This window comes from Artemia franciscana, chromosome 12 (assembly GCF_032884065.1).
Source record: "Artemia franciscana chromosome 12, ASM3288406v1, whole genome shotgun sequence".
In the NCBI taxonomy this organism is placed as follows: Eukaryota; Metazoa; Arthropoda; class Branchiopoda; order Anostraca; family Artemiidae; genus Artemia; species Artemia franciscana.
The window spans coordinates 4,416,943-4,432,760 of NC_088874.1; the positions used below are offsets into that span (position 1 = coordinate 4,416,943).

General features: G+C 36.6%; 1 protein-coding gene across 2 annotated transcripts in view; it reads left to right on the forward strand.

Moving 5' to 3' along the window:
• The window catches only part of LOC136033598 (putative protein tag-52), a 53,420-nt gene that overhangs the window by 11,147 nt on the left and 26,455 nt on the right, over positions 1-15,818 (forward strand). The window contains exons 1-2 of one of the 2 annotated variants that reach the window (XM_065714379.1): positions 6,460-6,476; positions 9,539-9,754. In XM_065714379.1, the coding sequence (XP_065570451.1) occupies positions 9,644-9,754 (111 nt within the window). In that variant the 5' untranslated portion in view covers positions 6,460-6,476; positions 9,539-9,643. Of the gene's footprint in view, positions 1-6,459; positions 6,477-9,538; positions 9,755-15,818 lie in introns of those variants that run through there. The other variant, XM_065714378.1, reaches the window with a different exon arrangement.

Sequence of the window (15,818 nt, forward strand, 5' to 3'; positions counted from 1 at the left end):
TGTCTCCGGATCATGTCAGGATTTAAAATAAGAGCTCTGAGATACGGTATCCTTCTAAATATCCAATTTCATTAAGATCCGATCACCAGTTCGTAAATTAAAAATGCCTCATTTTTCTAATTTTTTCAAATTAACTGCCCCCTATCATTATAATCAAACTTAATAAAAATGGATCTAACAAAATATTTCACCATACCAATTTATAATAGTATTGAACCAGTTACAAAAAAAACCTTTGAGGTAGACTGCAAAAAAACGCAAGGTTAGCTTTGAAAACTTGCATTTAGTCATTTTGTTCTGTTTTGTTTGAATGAATTTATCATCTCACTTCATTCTCTTTATCAGTTCTGGTTGAACTTTATTGAAGTAAGAATGATAGGGCTGTTTTTAAAAAGTTTTTAAAAAACATTATTAGTTTTAATTCTCACATTTCAATGTAAGTTTATATATATATATTTTTTTTCTTTCTCGTGTTGTGCTGGTGACGGCCCTTGGACATAGGGCCGAAATATCTACTGAGTTGAGTTCTACTGTCTTGAAAAGAATTTTCCTATCGTTTCTACTTTGTGTTTGTTTGTTATGGAAAGGCAGTGTGGTCTTCATCGCTATTTTTTAGATTTATATTGCTGAAATTCAGATCTTGAAACATATCATTTAGCCTGTTAAAATTAAAATTTCCTTTTTTTCAACTTAAAGTAAAGAGTGACACTACAATATTCACTTAAGTTTTATTTTTCTTATGCAGCAATGGTTCTTGTGTCTGTTGTATCAGCAAGCCAGGGTATGCAAAGGAATACAAGCAATATAAATGCTCAAATTCTGACACCATTTATTCTGCCTCTGTACCCTCATGCATAAATCTAGAAACAAAAAATCTACTCTAGAAACAAAAAATGTAAAATTTACAGCTGCCATAAATATATTCAGAATTTAAAGGTGGCTGGCCTATTGAGTTTTGTTCTGTTTTGCTTAAAAATGTTCCATCCTGCCTGAATAGTTAGTATGCTAGATTCACAAGCAAAGGGTAACTGGTTCAAGTCTTACTACTACTACTACTAACAATTCACTGCAGCACCAAGCCGCCCAAGGTCACTGTCATCACTGTAGTTTCCAATGTTCTATTGTATCAAGTAATCTGTTAATCATAATTTAGTTTCAAAAAGTATATCTGGCTTGTAATTGCAGGTCTCTTATTTATGTATTACATTGTCTTTTTAAAATATTTTAGCTGACAATTTTATTCTTTTTTGTACAGCATTATTGAAAATCCTAGATATTAAAGCAAGCACTACTAAGTTAGTTGGTTCATTCCCAAAGGATTAGGGATAAAAAAAAATACATGTTTGAAAATATGTTTTACAAAAACTCTTATTAAATTTCAGTGTAAAAAGTTAGGGCTGTTAGCCACTAACTTGAGGGCTATTAACTTGAGGGATATTAACTTTCAAGAGGGCATTAGGGTAAATTAGCCTCTTGATATTTAGGACAATTTATCTTAGATTTCACATTACCATTTGCTTTCATGTGAAATTATTTTTAATTGATACTATTACAGTTTGTTCATGTGAGGTATGCATGTCATGTTTGTGTGGTAATTAATTTGTTTTGTATGACAGTTTATGGAGCACCAGCCACAAATTCAGAAATATTGAACATGGAATGGATGAATGTAGAAAAAGCATGGATTTTAGAAATGCTGTCAAAATGCTAGATTTTTTAGGGGGGGGGGCTTAAACCCTTTTCCCATTGTTATATGCCTGACATAGGCACTGAAATGTCCTTCTTAGATTAAAATTCAGGCCTGAATACATAGGATTAAAGATTGGTTCAAAGCTGTGAGGAAGAGTGATACCAAAGTAATAATAGTCGAAAATAGAATCTTGAAAATCTAGAAAATAGAGATAGCTTTAGACTAAGTAGGGTTTAAACATATAAAGCAGTAAAACTTGACATACTCCTGAGAATAAACTGAGAATATTCCAAAGAGCATACCCCAACAAGTATTTTTCTAAATCTAGGCATTGACAAAAAAAAGGGGACACAGGCCCCTCCACCCCCCCCTCTCAAATGATGCTGCTAAATCAGGAAACTGAAAATGTAGAATATAGAATACAAAAATGTTTTCAAACCCAAAAATCTTAAGCATATATACAGCCGTAGACTAAGTAGGGTTTAAAGATATAAAACAATAAAACTTGACATCGCAATTGTACAGAAACCTCCATGAACCCTAAATTCCCAAATTCTGGTTTAATAGATAGTAACTAAGATCTTTGCAGATATTAAAGGATTGTAAAGAGGGCCAAAAGGAACTATTCCTTGACGAAAAAAAAAGATAGAAAATGAGTTTCGTTACATTATGAGCTATGCGAGATAATAAGATATTTATTCAAAAAATCTCTATCACAAGCCCACAAAGGACCGAATTCGGACTTCGGAGTTGACAAATCACATGGTTGCACTAAAACTGGTAAAAATGTAAAAAACAACAACGAAAAAGAAAAATCATAATGAATAATCATTTATGATTCAATAATTAAAATGTAATAAGTCAATTAAAAAGTTAAAAAAAACTTATCAACCTAAACTTAAGGAAATACAAGTAAGAAAAAGTATTGAAATAAGCTAATAAATAATAAAACCGAATATAAAATATATAAAACTAAAAATGAAACTAAATAAGCAGAGGGGGAAAGAAGCAAACAGGTACAACAGCCTGAGCAGCACCATCAGCCAATAAAAAAAAGAAAAAAGAGGGGAGAAACTAGGGGGATATTTTATTAATTTTTTCTGTGATGAAGGGGACAAAAGTTTTTCATATCTGGAAATAACACAGCAAATCGGGTACAAAATAGGAACGGGCTCAGAAACAGCTCGAGGGGGCCGTAATCTGGATGGGGAGTGACGTTTGGGAAAAATACTTGCCGCCCAAGGGTTTGCTGTTGCATTTTTTACAGAATGAAGGCACAGCGAAACCCTTCTTAACTCAAGGGTTTCCAAACCAGCTTTTTTAAGAGCAGAGAGTATGGTACCTTGCTTCCTTCGAAAATTATTCACAAGGCTCTTTTTTGGATTGATTCAATTTTTTCCGATTCTTCCCAAGAGATACCAGGGTGCCAAACTGGACAAGCGTATTCGAGATGCCGGCGGACGAAAGATGTGTAAATCCTTAAGGAGTGGGAAGGGGGGACGCTAAATTTATTTAGGAGTTTAAGGAGGGCGATAGACACATTAGATCTATGGATGATGTGTTTAACGTGGATATTCCACCTTAAATTTGAAGAAATTGGGACGCCAATTAGCTTAAATGAGGACATAAAAATTTCACGAAGGGATAGGATTAAGAAAACAGGGCGAAGATTTGAAGAAACAAGTCAGCATTATCATGGACTTAGAGGGGTTTACTGTCATGTCAAAGTCCAAGACCTCATCTCCAATTTCATTGAGGATGCTCATGGGGTCGCTTATTAAACTTCTGAGGCAAGTTTCAACAACTGTTAGGTCATCAACAAATTTCCATCGGTCAGAAAATTCCTTCGTGAGGTTGTTAATCATGACTGAGAAAAGGAGGGGACCTAGGAGAGTACTTTGGGGTATCCCATTATAGACAGGGACAAGATTTGAGTAATGATGCTGGTATTTAACAACCTACAATCTATTCGTTAAGAAAGAGGCAACCAATTTCACATGTAAATTGAATGACGTTAAAAATAAAACTTATCAAACAGTTCGTGGTAACGAACTGTAGTAAGGAGCGATCCGGCTCAATAGTAACCAAAACTCAAAAAAATTGAATTTTGATATCAATAGCTACATCAAAAGAATCGCATTTTAATGCTGATTTTAAATATATAAGTTTCATCAAGTTTAGTCTTACCCATCAAAAGTTACGAGCCTGGGAAAATTTGCCTTATTTGGGAAAATAGGGGGAAACACCCCCTAAAAGTCGTAGGATCTTAACGAAAATGACACCATCAGATTCAGCGTATCAGAGAACCCTACTGTAGAAGTTTCAAGCTCCTATCTACAAAAATGTGGAATTTTGCATTTTTTGCCAGAAGACAAATCACGGGTGCGTGTTTATTTGTTTGTTTGTTTGTTTTTTTTTTTTTTTTTCCCAGGGGTCATCGTATCGACCAAGTGGTCCTAGAATGTCGCAAGAGGGCTCATTCTAACGGAAATGAAAAGTTCTAGTGCCCTTTTTAAGTGACCGAAAAAATTGGAGGGCATCTAGGCCCCCTCCCACGCTCATTTTTTTCCCAAAGTCAACGGATCAAAATTTTGAGATAGCCATTTTGTTCAGCATAGTCGAAAATCATAATAACTATGTATTTGGGGTTGACTTACTCCCCCACAGTTCCTGGGGGAGGGGCTGCAAGTTACAAACTTCAACCAGTTTTTACATATAATAATGGTTATTGGGAAGTGTACAGACGTTTTCAGGGGGATTTTTTTGGTTTTGGAGGTAGGGTTGAGGGAGGGGGCTATGTGGGAGGATCTTTCCTTGGAGAAATATGCCATGGGGGAAAAAATTCAATGAAAAGGGCGCAGGACGAATCTGGTCACGTTAGAAAAAAACGTTAAATTCAGAGCTTAATATACAATGCTGGGTGTTCGGAGCCTCTCTATTATGGAGTATAATTTGAAAATAACACAACTATACGAGCGATAAAACATATATACCACAACCATAACTCAACTAACGAAAGAACTGCTAAGAGATAACACAACTATAAAGCGAAAACAGGTGAAAACTAACGGGAAAATAAACGAACTAAGAGGTGGAAGGGGCCCAGAGAAAAAATATAATTCTTTTTCAATTTTGAGCCTAACTTCCGCAAAGGAGTAATAATGTCAGAAGCCCCGAAATACCGAATTATTTTCTTTTCAAACAGTTCGTGGTAAAGAACTGTAGTAAGGGGCGACCCGGCTCAATAGTAAACGGAACTCTAAAAAACAGAATTTTGATGCTAAAAGATATATCAAAAGAATCGAATTTTCACGCTGATTCTAAATATATAAGTTCCAATTAATTTAGTCTTTGTCATCAAAAGTTACGAGCCTGAGAAAATTTGCCCTATTTTGGAAAAAAGGTGGAAACATCCCCTAAAAGTCATAGAATCTTAACGAAAATCACACTATCGCATTCGGCATATCAGAGAACTCTATAGCCAAAATTTCAAGCTCCTATCTACAAAAATGTGGAATTTCATATTTTTTGCCAGAAGACAAATCACGGGTGCGTGTTTATTTGTTTGTTTGTTGTTGTTTTTTTCTTTTCCCCAGGGGTCATCGTATCGACCAGGTGGTCTTAGAGTGTCGCAAGAGGGCTCATTCTTACGGAAATGAAAAGTTCTAGTGCCCTTTTTAAGTGATAAAAAAATTGGAGGGCAAATAGGCCCCCTCCCACGCTAATTTTTTTCCAAAAGTCAACAGATTAAAATTTTAAGATAGCCATTTTGTTCCGCATAGTCGAAAACCATAATAACTATGTCTTTGGGAATGACTTACTCCCCCACAATTCCTGGGGGAGGGGCTGCAAGTTACAAACTTTGACCAGTGTTTACATATAGTAATGGTTATTGGGAAGTGTACAGACGTTTTAGCCAAAAAAAATTAATATACTAATTTCATTTCAATAATTTATGTGCGGAGAGCCAAAATCAAACATGCATTAATTCAAAAACGTTCAGAAATTAAATAAAAAAAACTAGTTTTTTTAACTGAAAGTAAGGAGCGACATTAAAACTTAAAACGAACAGAAATTACTCCGTATATGAAATGGGTTGTCCCCTCCGCAGTCCCTCGCTCTTTACGCTAAAGTTTGACTCTTTGCCACAATTCTACTTTTTAAAACAATTAAAAACTTTAGCGTAAAGAGCGAGGGACTGCGGAGGGGACAACCCATTTCATATACGGAGTAATTTCTGTTCGTTTTAAGTTTTAATGTCGCTCCTTACTTTCAGTTAAAAAAACTAGTTTTTTTTATTTAATCAAATAAAGTTTGACAATATAATTAACTAAAGAACTTTTTACACCACACAAGATTCCTGATTACTATGTCAGAATGTTTCCTTCCTGAGGGAGGAGAAGTCCTGGGTTTGCACGGATACATTAGAGGGCAGCCAGTCCTTGCCCCCCTCCTTGCACCTCCTATTCCCCCATAGACAATTTTTTGTAGACAAACACTTTTCACCATAGTTAATACTTCCAATAACTATGCCTCTTGGGCTGAAAACTCCTCCCCCTACCCTTGGAGCAAGAGCCGCAAGATATGCAAATCACTCATAGTCTACATATAGGCTTGCAGGGTCGTTGCTAGTGACATTCAAATAGTAAATAGACAGTTCATGTCACTGTTTTATTGCTGTTTATTTAACCAAATAGAAAATTGTGGCACCATCTGTAAAATCATGGCAGGAGTCAGCAAAACTGCTGCTTTTACCAGCTAAGTTTGAAATTTCTGTACATGACATGTCAGTATTTTCGTGGTTTTTATTGAACCAAACAAAGAATTTTAGTGGCGTTCGTGGCGCGAAGCGCCACGGTTTTTCTGACTTCTTTTTTTTCTCATATCTCAGGAAATGCATTGGGTATTACGTTGGAACTCTCAGGGACTAATGAGGGGTGATTAATTGACCAAAAGGCAATATGTGCATGGTACTGCAATTACAACTACTACTTTTGCTGTGACTGCTGTTAAGGCTAAGAGTATTAAGGTGATAGTTTCAGGGAGTGTCGAGGGGGAAGTTGAACTAAATAAAAACACACTATGTGCATAAAAAGTGTTTTTAAAAAGGTTTTAAAAAGAGTATATCAGCAACATCATATGGCTTAGAATATTAAGTTGAAACTTTCAGGGCATGAAGAAGGGGATTTCAACTGACCAAAAGGCAATGTGTGCATATTGCAACTGCCACTAGTACTGCTGCTACTACTCTTATTACCACTGCTACTACTACTATTGCTGCTACTGCTACTAAGGCTAAGTGTATTAAGATGAAAATTTTCGGGAATATTGAAAGAGAAGTTTAACTAAGTTAAAACAAACTATGTATTGCGGGTTTTGAAAAGAGTGTTGTAGTTATATCTTTGGAACATCTTAGAGTGTTCAGCTGAAACTTACAGGACATGTTGTGGGGGATGTTGAGCTAATGAAAAAACAATGTGCATGCTACTACTGCTATTGCTACTGCTGACAATACTGCTAAAGCTGAGAGTATCAAGGTGCAACAAAAAGGAAAAGTTGAGGAGATGTTACACATTGTAAGTTGAAACCTCCAGGGTAATTTGAGGGGGATGCTGAACTAACCAAAAGGCACCATGTGCATACTACTACTGCTACTATGATTACTGCTACTATTGACTCTAATGGTATTAAGGGGAAATTTTAAGGGAATGTTTAGGGAATGAACTGAATCAAAACGTACTATATGCATGAATGTTGTCAAAAGGGTGTATCAGCAATTTCTCATTAACAGCTTAGAATATTAAGTTGAAACTTTCAGGACGTGTTAGGGGGAAGTCAAACTAACAAAAAAGGACCTGTGCCCATGCTGTTACTACTACTTCTACTGTTATTCTGCTTCTTTTACTAAGGGTAAGGGTACTAAGGTCAAATTCTCTGGAACTATTTATATGAATGTTTGGGGAATGAACTGAATCAAGACATGCTATAGGCTGTCAAAAGGAGGTATCAGCAATATCTCAAAAATAGCTTAGAGTATTAAGTTGATACTTTCAGGGCATTTGTAAGGGGAAGGTTGAACTAAGCAAAAGGCATATGTGCATACTACTACTACTGCTGCTGCTGCTTCTACTTGTAGTGCTGTTACTTTGGCTAATGGTATTAAGGGGAAACTTTTGAGTATTGTTGAGGGGGAGGGGGATGTTGAATTAAGTCAAAACAGTATGTGCATGCTGGTTATCAAGAGGGCATATCAGCAATATCTCAGGATCACCTTAGGCTATTAAGTTGGAACTATCTGGGGATGTTGAACTAACCAAAAAGGCACTATTTGAATATTGCTACCGCTACTACTACTCCCACAGCACTTGTTCCCACTGCTACTATGATTACTACTATTGCTAATTTTTATTAAGGCAAAATTTTTGAGGAATTGTGATTGCAGTGTTGTGCTAAATCTAAACGCACTATGTTCATGTAGGCTGTCAAAAAAGCACGTCAGTACCCTCTCAGGAGCAGCCTAGAGGACTAAGTTGAAGCTTTCAGGTCATTTTGAGAGGGATGTCAGACTAAATTAAAGTAACATATGTTCGTTATTGAAGGGGTGTATCAGCAATATCCTACCCTGGCCAGTCATGCCTTAGGGTATTAAGCTAAACTTTCAAGACTACTAATATTACTACCCCTTTTGCTACTGCTTCTTTACTATTTCTACTGGTACTATTGAACTAAATCAAAATAGTTTAAGTACATCCAGGTTGTCAAAATGGTATAGGCTGTATATTCTATGACTGGAATAGTATATAAAGTAAAAATTTCAGGAAAGGTGTACTGGTATGCTGCTATAAAAATATCAAAAGGCACTATGTGCATGTTTGTTGTAAAAAAGATGTACCAGTAATATCTCGGGAACCACTGAGTGTATTTAATTGAAACTCTCAGGGCTAATACTACTACTACTCTTACTACTACTGCTGCTACTGCTAATGAGTTAAATTGAAGGGTTTAAGGGAATTCCGATTGTCAAAGCTGCATAAATACAATGCCCCAGGAACAGAAAAGGTCTTTAAGTTTTTATTTTCAGGGAAACTTGAGGTGGTGTAAATTAAATCGTAAGGTACTATGTGTGTCCAGATTGTCAAAATGGTATATGGGCAATATCCAAGGAATTGCTATGGGTGTTGCGTTGGAACTTTCAAAGCATGTTACTGGGGATATTGAATTCTATCGAAAGACATTATGTCCACTCATGTTTTTCATAAGGGTATATTTGCAATATCTTAGGAACTGATAAAGTAATTGAGCCCAAACTTTCAGAGCATAACTAAACTTTAATTATATAAGGATATTAGAAGGGCGTATCTGCAATATCTCTTGAATGGTTGAGGGTACCAAGGTGAAACTTTTGGGGAATGTTGGGGTGTATGTTGAAAAAAACCAAAACGCATTATATGCATGCAGTTTATCAAAAGAGCGTATCAACAGTATTTCAGGACGGCTGAGGGTATTAAATTTAATTTTCAGGGCTACTGCAACTGCTACCTATGCTACTACTATCAATTCTACTGTTGTTGTAATTATTTAAGGCTGTGAGTGTTTGCGTTTGTGACTACTTTTGACTACGAATGTTTGTGACTGCACTAATTGTTACTCTTACGCCTTGCAACTGTGACTCCAACTGCTTGTGACTGCAAATGTGACCACTTGACACAGTGACAGTGAAAACTTGTGACTACTTTAAACTGCGACTGTGTCACATGAAACATTAGGCTAGAGGATGCTAAACATTTTCTTTCCAATTAGATCTTATGACTCTGCGTTAACATATAATTAATAATTATTTCTTTCTAGTTTTTTGCTGAGCCCTCATCGGATATCTTGGATAAGAAAGATCATTTGTTGATATTTGGTCACTTAGATCCAATATACGAAACTAATGCTGTATTAATTCATGCTATGGACACCACCATTGAAGGCATTTCTAAAGCCTTCATATCAACCGGACCCTTTTTGAAGTTATATTCAGCATATGCACAAGACTATGAAAGGATAATTGCTCGTTTAGAAGTAAGTTAATGGCTTTTGATTCCTTAATATTATTTGTACCAGTAAAACTCTTTTTTCTTGTTGATCATGGAGCACAAACATCTGGGGCATTATAACAGGAGAGCTAAGCTAAGTTTTGTGAGAAGAGAGTCACTTTATTAGAGCCAAAATTACCATGGGAATTCTCGATGGAATTCCTGACTAATATCTCTGAATGAAAGCAAAATCCGCTGAAAAAAAAAAAAAAACCTTAAAGAAACTTAAAAAGGGATGTCTTTGAAGAATAACTATATTACATTTTCACCAATAGCTAAATAAGAATCTTTTCTCTATTTGAGAAAAATTCTTTAGCTAAAAATGTTCATTTTAAGAGGCTGATCCAAAAAAGTTGCAAAACTAGATACTTGCCTGCATACACAGCCGTTCCTAGGGTTGGTAGTGCCCTGTGAAAAAGTATTTAAAACGCCCCTCATAACTCGTAAAAGACGACTCGTGAAGAAAGAAAAGCCAAATAAAAGTGAACAATTTGGTCAAAGTCGGCAACCCCTCAGCTGCAGTGTCCCCCCCTCTACTGACATGACGCCAGGGCAGCTACCCAGGTTCCTCCTCCCTCCTTTGAACGGTTTTGCCTGAATGACGAAGTTTTTGATGCAAAACTTCTCGAGCCGTGCTTAAGATTGCTGCACTTATATTGACTCATTTGAAAAATAAAATAATGGCACCATCTAAAAATAAATTTGCCGCATAGAAGCTAAGTTTTGCTCTGTCATTAGGAAGTTTTGCTCTTCAAAGTCAGGTTTTGAAGGTTCATTATGGAGTTTTCATTGGCATTATAAACACATAATTGGAAAACTAAAAAGCCACAGCTTGAATTCGCCACTGTCATCTGGTTGCTGTATCTCGAAAAGGATATTGACAGAATAGAACGAGTTCAGAAGCTCTTTGTAAAAGGACTTCAAGGATTCAGAAACCTTCTGTATGACGAAGCTCTAAGAAGGCTCACTCTCCATAAGACAAGAAGAACGGTCTTAGACTTAAAACCCTCTTCAAGATAGTCCACGAGAATTTTGGGAACGTAAAAGACAAGCTTGTTCAAATAACTCCCCAAAGCAACTCAAGATCGTACAGTCTGCAATTGGAGCCTGTGAAGATCAAGATTGCAAGATCTAATTCTTACCATCATTCGTTCATACCCTGGGTCATCAGGACCTGGAACAAACTGCCATTCCCAGTCGAAAAGATGAAATCACTGGAAGCCTTCTCCAATAGGCTAAACATAAATATACCATGTCTCGAGACTTTCAACGTAGGACGACTTTAAATGGCAATCGTGCCGCAGTCGATCCGCTCTTCACCCTGCCATAACATTTTTTTTAATAAGGTGTCAGTTATGTGAAAATTTTGTATTGAGAGGCATGAGGAATAAATTATTATTATTATTATTATTACTATCTTAATATTTGATTTGTTAATATTGTATTGTGTTTAGTACTGGCAGTAGCCTCTGGGAATTGTTTTAATGTATGTATTTTTTTATGAATTAACCAATCATAAAATTAACAAAGAATTAGTGTTTGCATCTTCAATGCCTCATATTCCCTAGTGCAACTGGAAATTAATAATTATATGTTCCCAGTTTTTGGCATAAAAATTATCTTGCACCCCCTGAAGATGGGATCACAAGTTGTAGGTCATGTTTGTTTTAAATTGCAAGCTCTCTAAGAGGTTGCATATATTGACATATCTCTGTGTATTTGGAAGCTTGTCTATTTAAAGTACCCTATTAACCGGACCCCACTCATATTTAAAGTAATTATTTAAAGTACTTAACCGGACCCCACTCATATTTAAAGTACTTATTTAAAGTACTATTTAAAGTACTTAACGGGACCCCACTCATATTTAAAGTACTTAATCGGACCCCACTCATATTTAAACTATTTAACCGGACCCCACCTTTGCTGTTTTCAAATCTTTTTGAGTATCTTTTATTGTGTAGGGTGATAATCTTTTGCTTCTGAGTTGGCCAAAATTTCCTTTACCAAAGTCGGGTTTAGTCGTCTCATATACCAATGAATCGGCTCAAGTCTCAACGCTGAAAAATGTAAATACTTACCCTTGAATTCTAATTCCCAGTTGACTCTTCGATTTTTTATAATTTCTGTGAAGCGTGTCTATAGTTTTCATTGGCCTGTAATGAAAATTTGCAGATTGACATCGTCATTTTGTTGACTGGCATCTTCACTGAACTGTCTGAGCTGCGGAATGAATGTTTTGGACGATTGTTTGAAAGTGAATGTGTTTGAGAGTGAGTGAATTGAGCGGATGTCGGAGAGGAACGCGTGTGCTATTGGACAGTTGTGTAAGTTTCTTCGTTTAGTGATTAAACATAGAGAATTGTGTTTGAGGGGATAGTTGGTTCAGGATTTTAAAAATTGAGTTTTATTGTGTTTGTTGTTTGTCGGTTAAAATGTTGGACCTTGTGTTTTTTTCTTGGTTTGTATTGTTTAAAAGTGTATTTTGTTTCTTGTACTCTGTTTTTAGGCTGTATTTTGTGTTGCTAGGGCCCACATGCATTTTGCAATAAATCTTATCTTATCTTTCGACTATGACCATGAGCATATATTAAAGGTAAGCTGAGACTAAGACACGTTAAAATTATTGCAGTTCGTGGAAAATCAGTAGAAAGGTGGTGGCTAAACATGACCATGAGCATATATTAAAGATAAGCTGAGACTAAAACACGTTAAAATCATTGCAATTCGTGGAAAATCAGTAGAAAGGTGGTGGCTAAACTATTCTCCAGCTTTTTGCTGGGCCTGCAGATTCAACTTTAGTAAGGTTACGAGGCCTTCTGTAACTCCTGATATTTTAAGTTATTCTGCCAGACAAAGCACCAAGCACAAAAAACAAGTCTACTCTGATCTGAGTGTTTTACATTTCCTTATCTAGGTAGTCTGGGTCAGCTCAGCAAGTTAGTTTTTATGTATATTTTGCCTGATATTTTTATTTTGGTGCATATATTAATGAGATGTTTATTTACACTGTGAAATGATATGTTTTGCTTAAATTGATGAAATACTATGCAATGAGTTTTTTTGCTATTTTGTTGGTACTTCACTTGTTAACTTCTATAGTGAGTGAGAAATAAATTACTATTATAAAGCTTTCTAACCTAAACAAAACTTAGAAATCTTTTCAGTCACAATGGATCTTACTCCCTCTCTATACCCATACCGGGCCTATTTGAACACGAAGTGTGGCTATCAAGTAACGAAGCTGGTGTTGTAGTTTTTCTTAGATAATTGATTATTATATTATATATATTTTTTTATTATTATTAATCTTATTTATAGGAATCTTATATATTTTATAAAAATCCAATCTTATTTCTTATTCTTGTTTTATACAGTACACTATTTGTTTCAAACATTAGACATATATATTGTTAATATTTATACATAATTAATTATTATAAGGTTCAATGTGCATTGCTTTTATATCCATACAATGCTCCATGTAATTTTTCCATTGTTGAAAACAGTGGTGGAAGTCAGCTTCTGTCAGCTCCTTCAGTAGTGACAAAATTGCCACATTTGATCAGTAGTTGCAGAATTTTGCAGAATTCCAGAATTTTGTCAAAATTCTAGGGTGAGGGCAAAGTTGGAGCCAATTTTCCCAAATCAAGCGAAAATGACAATGCAAACTAAAAAACGAGTCATATATTGCTATAAAGGCAAAGATATACTAAATAAAACTGACCTGTTTCTCTGGGTACTTGAATTATGCTGGCTTATCTTAATTTTGACATTATTTTTGCAGAAACTAAATTTCAACTGGGAGGGGGGCAAGCTGAGGTCTAGAGTGTTTAATGTAGGTTTTACCATAGGGAACAGAATAAGTCACATGGTGCAAGATCTAGTGAATTAGATGGATGTTCTAACAACAGGATGCTGTACTTGGCTAGGAACCTCTTGACAGATACCCCGGGTTGGTATGGCTCGGTATCTTGGTGGAAAATCCGTGATTTGTGCTTCCATCTTTTGGGTCGTTTTTTCCTTTCTCTTCACGTAGTTTGGAAAGTAACTAAATAACTAACAAAGTAACTCAGGAACCCAATGAAGATGCATAATCCAATGGATATAAAAAAACAATCATTATTGCTTTAAATTTTAATTTGATCATTCGAGCTTGTTTGGCTTTCGGTAAAGTTGGGCTCTTTCAAGGAGGCACACTCGTGCCTCTTTAAAGAGGCGAACCACGACAATGTTAAGCGATCTTCGGTTCTTGTGGTCGCAGAGGGATGGGGAGGGATGCATTTCGTAGCCCGAGCTCCAACTAAGAAACCTGCCAAATTTCATCCCCCTCCGACTTTTCCTTCGTGGGGAAAATCTGGCCGAAAGTTTCGACCTGCCAACCCCACCCCCCCCTTTAACGTTGTCCGATCGGGCTGAAATTCACAAGTTAAGGTCCCCTAGGGCCCAGGAGCTTATCCGATAACTCCTTCCCTGTTTTCCAGAAACCACGCATAGCCACTTAATGTTCATGTTCTTTTTTTTCGCCACGCCTGCAGGTCACAGCCGACATCGGATCTGGGTGTACGAAGACTCATTCGACGCGGAATTCTCCGAGTAATTTTCCTGGAAAGTTTTGTCGGAAAATCTTAACCCCCCGATTTTCTAGCTTAGAAAAACCCATTTCCCCATAAAAGCCCATGTTAATTTTTGAAATTCTTAAAAGTTATTTAAAAGTTATATTTATACCCATGCAGGTATTTCGACTTCAAACATGCCCGGTTAGCTCAGTCGGTAGAGCGTGGGACTTTTAATCCTAAGCTCAAGGGTTCAAGTCCCTTATCGGGCGGTTTTTTTTCACAAAATATGAAAAAAACTTCGTTTTCTTAAAGAGTTAAAGAGGCTGCGTCCCAAAGTTGAACCTTAAAACGTACAGGAATTAGGAGAGGCAGTCCTAATTCCTGTACGAGTAGTACAGGAATTATTAAATCACATCCACCATGGATTGTAGAAAAACGTACAGAAATAATATGAAAAAAACTTCGTTTTCTTAAAGAGTTAAAGAGGCTGCGTCCCAAAGTCGAACCTTAAAACGTTCAGGAATTAGGAGAGGCTGTTGGGGGGCCACCGCCCCCCAAACCCCCCGCTTTTAAAGACTCTTTTGTACATTTTTTTTTGTTTTGTTAATTAAAAGAGGGCCTTACCGAAGCCAAGATCGGGGGGTTAGGGGGGCGGTAGCCCCCCACAACAAAAAAACTGTACAAAAGAGTCTTTAAAAGCGGGGGGTTTGGGGGGCGGCAGCCCCCCAACTGCCTCTCCTAATTCCTGTACGTTTTAAGATTCGACTTTGGGACGCAGCCTCTTTAACTCCTTAAGAAAACGAAGTTTTTTTTCATATTATCAATATATGGATTCAATTGGCGCTTCGTTTCCGGCGATAATGGAAATAATGGACATAGGTGGTTCCAGAGAAAACCAGACATTGGCGCTTTGTTCTTGTATATGAATTCTTTATAATCTAAATTTATGTTTTTTAGCCCGGGAACGAAATTCTAAAACACCAAATTCCTTCAATATTGTAGCGCATCATGTCGCAATTTTCTTATTATTTAAACTATTGAAAGCATCATGAGCAGCAAACGACCCCTGGCTCCTCCAAGAAATTAGCCACTTCTCATATCTGCACAAAGCACTCGAGATAGCTTACGCCTGGGGAGAAAGCTATATTTAATTTTTCAGGGTGGGGTTGGCCTGAAGACTAGAAACCCACCCCTACTGTCTACTATCCTACCTGAAGGACTCTGTGCCATCAACAATTTTCATCAAGAGATAGTTTTAGAGCCTCGCACAACCCAGTTGATAAAAAACATACATCGCTTTATTAGTCTCAATAATAGTGTTATTTTGCTAAGGAGCACGTTATTCACTAGATTTTGATGAACGCGGTTGGTAATGTTGGTCATGCTGACAGTGGAGTAACTGGTCATGTTAAAACAACAATAATGGTGGTCGAGGTTCAAAGCTGGATCCTCAACCATCACTAGTGTTGGTGATGGAAGTAAAGGTTATAA